Source organism: Moschus berezovskii, chromosome 9 (genome assembly GCF_049115385.1).
Source record: "Moschus berezovskii isolate FMDL1 chromosome 9, NW_MosBer_1.0, whole genome shotgun sequence".
Lineage (NCBI taxonomy): Eukaryota > Metazoa > Chordata > Mammalia > Artiodactyla > Moschidae > Moschus > Moschus berezovskii.
The window spans coordinates 52503742-52518149 of NC_142468.1; the positions used below are offsets into that span (position 1 = coordinate 52503742).

The 14408-nt window shown below is 37.8% G+C and overlaps 1 protein-coding gene across 2 annotated transcripts in view; it reads right to left on the reverse strand.

Annotated features, from left to right (window-relative positions):
- Nucleotides 1–14408, reverse strand: part of ADAM10 (ADAM metallopeptidase domain 10) — a 140307-nt gene that overhangs the window by 40404 nt on the left and 85495 nt on the right. For both annotated transcript variants that reach the window (XM_055437389.2, XM_055437390.2), the window contains 2 exons: nucleotides 5789–5938; nucleotides 1767–1859 (listed from right to left, as the gene is read on the reverse strand). In XM_055437389.2, the coding sequence (XP_055293364.1) occupies nucleotides 1767–1859; nucleotides 5789–5938 (243 nt within the window). The remainder of the gene's footprint in view (nucleotides 1–1766; nucleotides 1860–5788; nucleotides 5939–14408) is intronic.

Below are 14408 nucleotides of genomic sequence, written 5' to 3' on the forward strand. Positions count from 1 at the left end.
GGGGTTTACAAACAGGGTAGCAGAAACCCCTTGAGGGTAACTGCCCAAGGACAGATATGAGAATATCTGGTTTATCCATTAACAATTAATCAAAAACAATCAGTTATGGTCATATCACAAACACACACACACACACAAATCCTAAAACAATACTATGTATTCTAAGTAGCCCATGCTTAGAGACATGCTACACATTGCTTTTCCCCACAAAACAGAGAAATGAAATTCTGATACTTCTATAATATTGGCTATAAATAAAAACTGCATCTAAATTTTAGTTACCTATATTAAAAATGGGATGATGAATATTTAAATATGTGCTTACAAAATACAAATTTCAAATTATTTAATGGTTCACAAACTTCAAATGATGAGATTTTAAACTAAAGTTTTAATCTTGACCAAAGGCCGGAAAAACAACCAACTGCCACATTACCCTTTTATATACATCTGTTTCTTCATAATGCAAATTATTTTACTCAAAAAAATGTACCTTACTAAAACTTCTTAAGGTGTTCTCTATTTTTCACTACTTTGCATTTTATTCCTCTGTCTACTAAACAGCAATTCTTATACCACTTATCACTTTTATTTGCTCATTTAAATGTTTATATCACTCTCAAAATACATGAAAGCAACTAATTACAGTTCTTTATCTATCTATAAACCATATTTCACCTTAAGACAACTCAATGTAGTATTTAATCATGTCACTTTTAAAAGTAAAGACCATTTTCAGCTATTTAAAAAAATATATTACACATGTATACTAAAACTATATATTTTAAGAAATATAAAGAATTGTCTATGGGAAATTCCCTGGAGATCCAGTGGTCAAAACTCAGTGCTTTCACTGAGAGGGCTAGGGTTCAATCCCTGGTTGGGGAACTAAGATCTTACAAGTTGCATAGTGAGGCCAAAAATAAATAAATACATAATTAAAAAAAATAAAACCCATTAAAATTTGTATTAAAAACAAAGTTCTGTGGAAAGTACTTTTGTAAAATGATGACTTTTAAAACATGGGTTATCTAGCTTATACACTCAGATTCCTAAAAGCTATATACTTTGAAAGAATTCATATTTAGAAAATGTTTGAAACAGTCCAATTTTGTTAATAATTATTTACTTATTAACAATTTATAACATTAAAACTAAGAATCAGCATTTCTCAAAATGTGTACTGCAATTCTTTGGAGTCTCAGATGATGTTAATACAAAAAAGGCTAAATAAGCTTAGAAATGTATGGATTTCTTTCCCAAAGGATTTCTCAAAACCTGGAATATATTAGTGTGCACTGTTAAATTTCAAGAGGAAATAGAATTAAGTGTTTCTCCAACTTCCAATTTTACTTAACCACTGTATCTATCCTTCCCTCCACTGGAGCATTAAATGGGACACACTCTAAAATATACTCTATAAGGAGAAACTACAGAAACTGGGGAAAATGTCAAGTACTGAATCTCTAGTTACTATAGCACTTTATAACTAGTATGTTAATCAGACAAACAGAGAACAGTACTTTCTACCATACTTCTTCTACAGTCGAGATTAAAGCTCTATAGATTTCATTCTTAAATCGTTAAGTCTAGGTATCCCCTCTGTGTGCATGTACAACCCAAGAGTAAAGATAACCTGTATTAGTAAACACAATTTAAACTATTTAATGCATAAAGATGAAATATAAAGCAAGCATTTTCATTTCATAAACATGATCCTTATTGTTTCTCTTTTTTAATGTTAACTATTGAAATTCCTTACTTACTCTTATGCGTTTCACCATGAAACTGATGTTACGGATTCCAGAGAAGTCTGTTGTCTGGTAAATTGTATCAATTGCTTTAACATGACTGGATATCTATTGATTTTTTTAAAAAAGAAAAACATTTTAGGGGCAATGTTGAAATGTGAAAAAGACTGTGAATTTCCATTTTCCAAATCAAGAAGTATTCATATTCTACCAATTCAAATTTTAAAATGTCAATATCATATACTAGATGAAAGGATGAAAAAGATTAGTAAGCTGGAACTGAGAAGAGAAATTGAATGACTCTCCAGACTTTTCTCTGGCCAAAACCAAACATGCACTCTTGCCTCAGTCATATAAAACTTTGTTTCCTCAATTCATCCTGCAATGTCATACTCCCATGCCTTTTCACATGCTGCTGCCTTATACCTAGGGTTTTACTCCTTAGACTCAATTCAAACATATTCTGTGAATATCTCCCTGTTAGTATCAGAGCACTCAGTCATTCTCTGACTCTCTTTCCACTGCTGCACTGGTACACATTCTGTAAGTTTTGTCCACCACTTACTATGTAGTAGGCCCTGGGCTTCCCTGGTGACTCAGTGGTAAAGAACATGCTTGCCAATGCAGGAGACACAGATTTGATCCCTAGGTTGGGTACATCCCCTGGAGAAGGAAATGGCAACCCATTCCAGTATTCTTGCCTGGGAAATCCCATGGATGGAGGAGCCAGGCAGGCTACAGCCCATGGGGTCGAAAAAGCATCGAAGATGACTTAGCAACTAAATAACGACAAAGGCACTGTTTTAGGTGCTGGAGGTATAGTGGTAAACAAAACTGAGAAGGTCCCTATAAATTTATAGAGATTTATTTTAGAGGGGGGAGAAAGGGAAGGAAGTAAAACAAATATAATGTAATCTGAATATATACATTCAGATTTTGCTAAAACTGAGAGAGACAAGAATGACAGAACACAGAAAGATCCTCTTTTTACCTAGCTGACTCCCAACTTAACTCTCTGGCTTCTAAATCACTCTATATGAACCTTCACATCTTCATTTACAAAAAGCACTCCTGCTACCACTTATGTGAAAATATGCATGCATATATAGTTTCAAAACTATTTTCAAAAAAATTAACATAGAAGAGCCAAGTAGAAGCATTAACAATTTAAAAAGTAGCCTAGTTTGCCACAAATTGATAAAGAACATCATAACACTGTTGGTAAAGTCCATTATAAATCTGTGCTACCCTTCACTCAGCTTAGTTTAGTGATCCCTTATCCAATTCTCTTTCTCCACCCCAAACATTGGCGGTTCAAACATTTCAAACTAATTAGATGTCTTAGTTTATTGAGAGTTCATCTTGAGTTCCTACTCTTATAACCTTCAAACTTTTCTATCTTTATCCATTTCTATCTTCCTCAAATGGTAACTCTTCCTTATGGAGTAATTTTCTTATATTAACCCCAATCCTTACTAGATCTTCAAGAACATTGTCTTACATCAATTTTTCTTTTTCATATCTTACACTGATTCTCTACTGGATCATTTTCCTCTTCTGACCAACTTCCCATGTGCCCCCCCCTTTCACTCAAATATTCCATATTATTCTTGTGAACTGAAGTCGCTCAGTCATGTCCTACTCTTTGCAACCCCATGTACTATAGCCTACCAGGCTCCTCCATCCATGGGATTTTCCAGGCAAGAGTACTGGAATGGGTTGCCATTTTCTTATTCTTAAGCCACCATATTTCTGGTCTTTCACGTCTCTTGAAACCCTAACTGTTCCTGCCAACCAATTCCTTATTGTTCACAATGTTTTCACCCTCACAATTTTACTGAAAGCTTGTTTAAAGCACATCAACAATCTTCTGATAACTAAGTCAACTAATATTTATAATCATTCTCTCTTTTTTTCAGCGTTCAGTACAGTCAGGCAGTTCAGTCGCTCAGGCATATCCAACTCTTTGTTACCCCATGGACTGCAGAACACCAGGCTTCCCTGTCCATCACCAACTCCAAGATATTGCTCAAACTCATGTCCATTGAGTTGGTGATGCCATCCAATGCCGGGCTTCCCTCTCCTTCACTATCTCCTGAAGCCTGCTCAAACTCATGTCCTTTTAATCAGTGATGCCATCCAACCATCTCATCTCTGTCGTCCCCTTCTCCTCCTGCCTTCAAACTTTCCCAGCATCAGGGTCTTTTTCACTGAGGTATAATCGACAAATTAAATGTAAGATATTTAAAGTGTACATCAAGACAATTTGACAAACATACACATTTGGAAAGGATCCCACCCATCAAGTTAATTAACACACTGAAGTCATTCTCTTTGATATCTCCAAATATAACACTACTGACTATGCATTTAATTTCAAACTTTTCTTATTCCTTGATTGATCCTACTTTATCTCCTACCTCTTTAACTATTACATTTTAGCTCATAGTTTCTCTTCCTCATCCTATTCACTATAAAGAGATTTTATCTCCTAGTTCCTTCCCTTTTGATTTCATCCTTTCCCTTTCATTCTCTTTCCTTGTTTTAACTATCTCTTAAACCCTTAAATTCCATGCAGAAAGCTCAAGGCTAACCTCTCCTATGCTCCAATTCTATATTTTCAATACCCTAAAGGGACAATCATGTACATGGGTTTTTAAAACATGTCTAAAAGTAAGTTCATTACCACCAACAAAACAAGTTCACCATTTGTACTAATGACACCTCCACCATCTCAGTCTCAAATCCTTGGACTCAAAATGCATTCATCAAACTCAATGGATACCTTCAAAATGAAGGATATTTTGAAGAGTATCTCCAAAAAATTTATATTTTAATAAGGGTTTTTCCAGTAGTCATGTATGGATGTGAGAGTTGGACTATAAAGAAAGCTGAGCACCGAAGAATTGATGCTTTTGAACTGTGATGTTGGAGAAGACTCGAGAGTCCCTTGGACTGCAAGGAGATCCAATCAGTCCATCCTAAAAGAAATCAGTCCTGCGTGTTCATTGGAAGGACTGATGCTGAAGCTGAAACTCCAATACTTTGGCCACCTAATGCGAAGAGCTGACTTATTTGAAAAGACCCTGATGTGGGGAAAGATTGAAGGCAGGAGGAGAAGGGGACGACACAGGATGAGATGGTTGGATGGCATCATGACTCAATGGATATGTGTTTGGGTAAACTCCAAGAGTTGGTGATGGACAGGGAGGCCTGGCGTGCTGCATGCAGTCCATGGGGTCGCAAAGAGTCGGACACACTGAGCGACTGAATTGAACTAAACTGAAGGGTTGAAAAGATACAAATGCAGATAATAGTGTAACTACAACCCACTCCAGTGTTCTTGCCTGGAGAATCCCAGGGACGGGGGAGCCTGATGGGCTTCCGTCTATGGGGTCACACAGAGTCGGACACGACTGAGGTGACTTGGCAGCAGTGTAACTACAGAGTGGGCTTCTCTGGTGGCTCAGACAGTAAAGAATCTGTCTGCAATGTCAGAGGACCTGGGTTCTATCCCTAGGTGGGGAAGATCCCCCAGAGGAAGGCATGGCAACCCACTCCAGTATACTTGCCTGGAGAATCCCCATGGACAGAGCAGCCTGGCAGGTTATAGTCCATGGGGTCGCAAAAAGTCAGACACAAGTGAGCAACTAAGCATACAGCACACAGAGTATTAAGTACAATGAGAATACAGAAGAGAAATTAAATAGTCTTATTAGCATTCTTCTACCTTTCTCTCCTTTAAGACCACAAATGATAATCTGACCCTCATTTCAAAGCTAAGCTCCAGTGCCGTCATCTTCTTCATGAAATCATTTTCTTAAATCTCTCTTCTGAACGACACTAAAATATCCTAACTGGTCTTTCAGTTATTTGTGTTTTTATCTTACATGTTTTATCACATCACAACTGAAAATACATACTCTTTACTTTTCCAAAATGAGGTATGCACTAACCTTAACTTTTAGAGGAAAATACAGGTATAATGAAACAACATAAGAATATCAAAACTAAAATAGTAGCAAAATTATAGATACCTGGGCAATCACAGCTTCTCGTGTTCCGTAATATTTAAAGAACAGATGATCAGTCTGAATATAAAGCTGACAAGTATTTTTTTCAGCTACAGTTGTACGTTTTTTCCTCAGGAGTTCTGGACCATTAATAGCATGTTCTTCTTGAGGTGTCTATATGTCAAAAGAGTTATTTCTGATCATTAGCATGTTTCACTATCATAATTTATATAATTAATGATATACATTTTTAAAAACTTCATTTTCTACTTTATTATGAAAGACCATAGGTTATTTCCTCACACTGTTAAAAATTCCTAAACACCACTTCCAGTCTCATAACATTCTACTGTATAGACGATTTATTTATTCAAACAATTCTTTAACTTTGAAACATTTTCAAAACATACCATTTAATATGTAATCATGTGTCTGTGTGTGTGTATATATATATATATATAGCAAGTCTTACAGTAGCCTATAATACGTTGATATATTCCTCTACCAATCTATCACCCAGCTGTGTCAGATTAAGCATCTAAGTACTTAGGGCATCTGCCCACATTACCTCTAGTCCATCACATTAGCCCAAGCCACCATCACTTACTACCTAGAGTACTGCACTAAGAGTGATGGGAATCCATCTCTGTCCATGGCTGACCTTCAATCTGATCTTCAAACTGCAATCTTTTCAAAACACGATTTTGAAAATACTACCCATCTGCATTTGTATTTCAATGACTTCCTATCACTCTAAGAATAAAATCGTAAACCCTTTATACGCACCACCTAGTCAACACTACAGACTGTGTTTACATGTCCAGTTTTGTCTCATTTCACATTACTTCACAGAGAGACCTTACAACACTACCCAACTCTAGCTCTCTCTGCTACAGCTAAACAGAACTTCTTTCCAATCCTGCAACACACCATCTGTATCCCTTCACAGTATTTTGCACATGGTGATACTGTCTTCCCTGATCTAGTCAACTTTTTTCCTCAGACTTAGCAAAGGTTATATCACCCATTTTATACCTCACAGAACAATGGATCCATGTCCGTCACAATTAGTTATGTGGTTATTTATTTTCTGTCCCCAGTCCACCACCATTACTTCAACCACTAGAATATGAGTTCTGGAGAGAAGAAACTATCTTTGCATTTGCTTCTTCTTCGGAAAAGCCAATGGCAAGCCACTCCAGTACTCTTGCCTAGAAAATCGCATGGACAGAGGAGCCTGGCAGGCTGCAGTCCATGGAGTCGAACAAGAGTCGGACACGACTGAAGCGACTTAGCAGCAGCATACTGCTAGCTGGCAACACATACTTCAGAGGCAAATGGTAGACACTCAATAAGTATTTGTTTAAAGAAATAACACTGCTATTGAATCTAAAGATTTAAATATTTGCTGACATCTAAAAGCACCATATTAAGTGAACTGTAATGACAGTAATAGAGAGTTCAACTTAAATTTTAAGCCACAGTTCCAAACTTACACTCACATTTTATCATTTCCTTCTCCCTTGACAACTCCACGTTTGTTCTCTTAGTTACTGTCTTCACTGTACTTTTATCTATTTTCACTCAGTACATCATTCTAGGATGGCAGTTACTGTTGCAGCACATTCCACTGTCTTCTGGTTTCAACTGTTTCCAATGAGAAATGAGCTGTCATTTTTACTGCTGCTTCTTTGAAGGTGACTGGACTTTTTACTGGTTGTTTCTAAGAGTACATCTTTTGGTCTTTAGACTTTTCTAACACTGTGTAAAGTATTATTTTCTTTATGAAAGATTTTTCCTGCACTAATAACAGGGTTTACTAAATTTGTTGTTTGCTTTTCTCTGTCATATGTGGAAAATTCTCAGCCACTATCTGTCTCTATTTCACTCTCATTTTTTCTCCTTCTGAGATATCAGTTATACATACTTTAGAACTTTCTGATGTATCACTATGTCTCTTAAACTCATGTCTGTATTTTCTACTCATTTGTTTCTAAGCAGTTTATTCTTTTTTCTTATGACATACTATCCAGCTCTAAGTTATTCTTAATTTCTGTTATTATGTTTTTCAGTTCTAGAATTTCCACTAGGTTCTTCTGTTCACTTCCAATTTTCTGCTGAAATTTTTAATTTGCCTTTATATACTTGAACATACTTATAAAGTCTGTATCTGTGTCTGATCATTTCATTATTCAGATACCTTTAGGTTGTTAACATGTCTGACACCTCAGCTATACCTTTATGAGGGTGTACACCTGTCATTTATCCTTCTTTTTAAATTTCTATTTCTTATTTTTTGGTCACGCCATACCATGAGGCATGTGGGATCTTTGACCAGGGATCAAAACCATCCTCCCTGTAGTGTCTTAACCACTAGACCACCAAGAGAGACCCTGTCATCTAATCTTGAATGACTAACATTTGATAAATAGTTCTTATCCTCTCATTCTTCTACCATGTTGTCTCATTTGTTAATATGCTGATTATTTTGAACTCAGGGCTGGACAATGTACATGGAAAATCATAATCTGAGGCTTCAAGTAATGATATCTTTCTCAAGATCTATTAATATTTTCACTTCTGGCAAGCAATGAGGCTCGGTGCATCAGTAATCCTCCATTACCTTAATTCAGTCAGAGATTAAGAAGTTGTGGTGAGAAACTCTAACCCCTGTGAGGGGAGGTAGAACACTTTCTGATTCACATTTACTTCTAGAGAGCAGCCCTTCCTTCATTCACGATCCCAACATAAAGTCCCTAAACAGTATTTTTATCTTTAGCCTCAAGAATCTGGAGACTTCTACTCAGGAACTAGAAGATATAGCTAGAGAAAAGGCAGCCCAAAGTGTCAGGGTCACTTTCCTAAGTGTCCCTTTTCTCCCCCAAAGATCTGTCCCCACACTTCTTCAGAGCCCTGTTATTTCTCTAATGCCTTGAAACAAACACACACATATGCAGATACAAATATAAATAAACATAAACACTTTTTTAATATTCATATTTTGAGGTCAGGTTGGTTTCTATTAGTTGTTTTAAGCAGGAGGACTACTTTTCTGTTTTTGAAAACAACTCTTTGTCAATGTCATGTATTGTTAACATAGTCTCAGAGTTCATCAATTTCTTCACTATAAGGTGTCCTTCACTCTTAATTTATTGTTAACATAGTCTCAGAGTTCATAACTGTCTTCACTGTAAGGTGTCCTTCACTCTTAATTTTCATATAGTGAAATATACCAATTTTTCAGTAGTCAAAGGTTTCATGCCTTATTAAAGAGTTTCTCTATCTCAAAATACAAAATATTTTTTAATATCTTCTTTTGTCAAGTGTCTTTTCAAATGCTTTTGCCCATTTTTTAATTAAGGTTCGTGTATTTCTATCTAATTGAGTTCTTGGGCTTCCCCTGAGGTTCAGATGGTAAAGAAGCCGCCTGCAATGCAAAAGACCTGGGTTTGATCCCTGGGTTGTTAAGATCCCCTGGAGAAGGGAAAGAACCCACTCCAGTATTCTGGCCTGGAGAATTACATGGACTATATAGTCCATGTGGTTGCAAAGAATGGGACATGCTGTCACTTTCACTTTAAGAGTTCTTATTATATTCTGGAGAGGGCTTCTGTTAGATATAATACTATTGACATTTTGCTCACAATCTGTGGCTTCTTTTTATATTTTCTTAACTATATCTTTTGAGAAGTTTTTAATTTAACAGAATCAAACTTGTAATTTTGGGCAGGTGGGATGGGGGGACAGGCTACTTTTGTGTCCTAAGAAACTGTTTTCTATTCCAAAGTCACAAAAATTTCTACGCTTTAATATAGAAGTTTATATTTCACCTTTATGCAGATTTATCATCAATGTTCTATAAGGTATAATGGTATAAAGAGGATTCCCAGGTGGCTGGTTGGGTAAAGAATCCATCTGCAATGCAGGAGACGCAGGCAGATGCGAGTTCAATCCCCAGGTCTGTAAGATCCCCTGAAGGAGGGCACGGCAACCAACTCCAGTATTCTTGCCTGGAGAATCCCATGGACAGAGGAGCCTGGTGGCCTACCGTCCATAGGGTCACAAAGAGTCAGATGCAACTGAAGCTACTGAGCAAACAGCACATAACACTGTAAGTTGAGGTTCTTTCTTTTTTTTTTTTTACAGTACTATTTGTACGACCTTCCCTGATAGCTCAGTTGGTAAAGAATCTGCCTGCAATGCAGAGGACGCTGATATGATTCCTGGATCAGGAAGATCTGTTGGAGAAGAGAAAGGCTACCCACTCCAGTATTATCAGGCTTCCTTTGTGGCTCAGTTGGTAAAAAATCCACCTGCAATACAGGAGACCTGGGTTCGATCCCTGGGTTGGGAAGATCCCCCTGGAGAAGGGAAAGGCTACCAACTCCAGTATTCTTGCCTGGAGAATTTCATGGACTCTACAGTCCATGGGGTTGCAAAGAGTCGCATACAACTGAGTGACTTTCACTTTTACTTTCATTTGTCAGACCACTCTTCTGTCCTTTAAATTACTTTGGGACTTTCCTGAAATTTAACAGACCATTTGGATATGGACTCTCTAATCCATTCCATAACCTGTAATAAATCTATCCTGAGGTCAGGATGATACCATCTTGATGACTGCAGCTTTATAGTTAAGTCACAAATTCAGGTAGTATAACTCCTCTGGCTTTTGTTCTTTCTTGAAAATTGTTTTGGCTGTTCTAGGTCCTTTACATTTCCACATAACTTTGAAAAACTATTTGTTCATTACTAGCTAAATCCTCACAGGGGGATTATACCCGATTCTTTCATTATAATCACTATTCTCTTCTCTTTGTTTTCAGTAATTTTTGAATATATTAGTAATAGTTATTTTAATGTCCTTGTATGCTAATACCTGTAATTTCTAGTCTGTTTCTATTTGGTTGTTTTTTTTGTCCTGATCATGGATCACATATTTCAACTTCTTGAGCTTCTATTCATCCAGCAATGTTTATGAACATCTTTCATTCTAAATGTTACATCACTAAGTATCTACACTCAGTGTCCTTTTCTAACAAGCACTATTGAGCTTCGTTCTAATCAGTTCAATTCATTTCAGTCTCTCAGTCGTGTCCAACACTTAGCGACCCCCATGGACTGCAGCACGCCAGGCCTCCCTGTTCATCACCAACTCCCAGAATTTACTCAAACCCATGTCCATTGAGTATGTGGTGCCATCCAACCATCTCATCCTCTGTCATCCTCTTCTCCTTCCACCTTCAATCTTTCCCAGTATCAGGGTCTTCTCCAATGAGTTAATTCTTCGCATCAGGTGGTCGAAGTATTAGAGTTTCAGCTTCAACATCAGTCCTTCCAATGAACATTAAGGACTGATTTCCTTTACGATTCACTGGTTTGATCTCCTTGCAATCCAAGGGACCCTCAAGAGTCTTCTCCAACACCACAGTGCAAAAGCATCAATTCTTTGGCACTCAGCTTTCTTTATAGTCCAACTCTCACATCCATATATGACTACTGAAAAAACCACAGCTTTGACTACACAGACCTCTGTTGGCAAAGTAATGTCTCTGCTTTTTAATATGCTCTCTAGGGTGGTCACAGCTTTGCTTCCAAGGAGTTAGCATCTTTTAATTTCATGGCTGCAGTCACTATCTGCAGTGATTTTGGATCCCCAAAAATGAAGTCTCTCACTGTCTCCACTGTTTCCTCATCTATCTGCCATCAAGTGATGGGACCGGATGCCGTTTTCTGAATATTGAGCTTTAAGCCAACTTTATCACTCTCCTCTTTCACTTTCATCAAAAGGCTCTTTAGTTCTTCTTCACTTTCTGCCATAAGGGTGGTGTCATCCGCATATCTGACATTATTGATACTTCTCCCGGCAATCTTGATTTTCAGCTTGTGCTTCATCCAGCCCAGCATTTCTCATGATGTACTCTGCGTATAAGTTAAATAAGCACGGTGACAACATATAGCCTTGACATACTCCTTTCCCAATTTGGAATCAGTTGTTGTTCCATGTCCAGTTCTAAATGTTGCTTCCTGACTTGCATACAGATTTCTCAAGAGGCAGGTCAGGTGGTCTCGTATTCCCATCTCTTTCAGAATTTTCCACAGTTTGTGGTGATCCACACAGTCAAAAGAATTTGGCATAGTCAATAAAACAGAAATAGATGTTTTTCTGGACTCTCTTGCTTTTTTGATGATCCAGCGGATGTTGGCAATCTGATCCTCTGCCTTCTCTAAAACCAGCTTGAACATGTGGAAGTTCACGCTTCATGTACTGCTGAAGCCTGGTTGGAGAATTTTGAGCATTACTTTACTATCATGGAGATGACTGCAATTGTACGGTAGTTTGAGCATTCTTTGGCATTGCCTTTCTTTGGGATTGGAATGAAGACTGACCTTTTCCAGTCCTGTGGCCACTGCTGAGTTTTCCAGATTTGCTGGCATATTGAGTGCAGCACTTTCACAGCATCATCTTCTAGGATTTGAAATAGCTCAACTAGAATTCCATCACCTCCACTAGCTTTATTCATAGTGATGCATCCTAAGGCCCACTTAATTTCACATTCCAGGATGTCTGGCTCTAGCTGAGTGATCACACCATCATGATTATCTGAAGATCTTATTATCGTGAAGATCTTTTCTGTATAGTTCTTCTGTGTATTCTTGCCGCCTCCTCTTAATATCTTCTGCTTCTGTTAGGTCCATACCATTTCTGTCCTTTATTGAGCTCATCTTTGCATGAAATGTTCCCTTGGTATCTCTAATTTTCTTGAAGAGATCTCTAGTCTTTCCCATTCTATTATTTTCCTCTATTTCTTTACACTGATCACTGAGGAAGGCTTTCTTATCTCTCCATGCTATTCTTTGGAACTCTGCATTCAGATGCTTATATCTTTCCTCTTCTCCTTTTCTTTTCACTTCTCTTCTTTTCACAGCTATTTGTAAGGCCTCCTCAGGCAGCCATTTTGCTTTTCTGCATTTCTTTATCTTGAGGATGGTCTTGCTCCCTTGTCTCCTGTATAATGTCACGAACCTCTGTCCATAGTTCTTCAGGCACTCTATCAGATCTAACCCCTTGAATCTATTTCTCACTTCCACTGAATAATCATAAGGGATTTGATTTAGGTCATATCTGAATGGTCTAGTGGTTTTCTGCATTTTCTTCAATTTAAGTCTGAATTTGGCAATAAGGAGTTCATGATCTGAGCCACAGTCAGCTCCTGGTCTTGTTTTTGCTGACTGTATAGAGCTTCTCCATCTTTGGCTGCAAAGAATACAATCAATCTGATTTTGGTGTTGACCATCTGGTGATGTCCATGTATAGAGTCTTCTCTTGTGTTGTTGGAAGAGGGTGTTTGCTATGACCAGTGCGTTCTCTTGGCAAAACTCTATTAGCTTTTGTCCTGCTTCATTCTGTACTCCAAGGCCAAATCTGCCTGTTACTCCAGGTGTTTCTTGACTTCTTACTTTTGCATTCCAGTCCCCTATAGTGAAAAGGACATCTTTTTTGACTGTTAGTTCTAGAAGGTCTTGAAAGTCTTCATAGAACTGTTCAACTTCAGCTTCTTCAGCATTACTGGTCAGGGAACAGTCTTGGATTACCGTAATATTGAATGGTTTGCCTTGGAAATGAACAGAGATCATTCTGTCATTTTTGAGATGGCATCCAAGTACTGCATTGCAGACTCTTTTGTTGACTATGATGGCTTCTCCATTTCTTCGAAGGGATTCTTGCCCACAGTAGCAGATATAATGGTCATCTGAGTTAAATTCACCCATTCCAGTCCATTTGAATTCGCTGATTCCTAAAATGTCGATGTTCACTCTTGCCATCTCCTGTTTGACCGCTTCCAATTTGCCTTGATTCATGGACCTAACATTCCAGGTTCCTATACAATATTGCTCTTTATAGCATTGGACCTTGCTTCTGTCACCAGTCACATCCACAACTGAGTGTTGTTTTTGCTTTGACTCCATGTCTTCATTCTTTCTGGAGTTATTTCTCCACTGATCTCAAGTAATATATTGGGCACCTACCAACCTGGGGAGTTCATCTTTCAGTGTCCTCTCTTTTTGCCTTTTCATACTGTTCACATATTTCTCAAGCGAAGAGCACTGAAGTGGTTTGCCATTCCCTTCTCCAGTGAGAAGATAGGCAGCTAATTCACTTGAAAAACACTTTGATCTTTCTGAAGCTTGGTTTTTCAGCTTAGTTAGGACAGGTCTGGAGTAGTCCTTTAGACTAGGGTGAGATTAGCCTATTCCAACCGTGGACTGGGACCTCTACCAAGTACAATTTTTGATAGTTGTTAAGTTCACAGATTTCTCAGGTTTTTCTTTCTCAGGTATTTTTCTCATAGAATCTCACCCTGTGTGTGCATAGGCTGGAATCCAGCTAAGATTCAAAGTGACCACTGTGCAGCTATCTAAAGCTTTTTGTCAGCTTAGCTTCCTTCTCCACCCAGGTACTATGCCCATAAATCCAGATACCTCAGCCTTTCTGAACCTTAAGCTATCTCTTCAATTCTGCAAGAGTGCTATCTATGCATTTTGTACTCTTCTTGAAGTGCCCTTCACTGTGCCCTTCCTAAAATTTTGCTTCCAGTCAAAAAGTCATAGAAATCAGAGATATTTATTTCTCCTTTCTCAG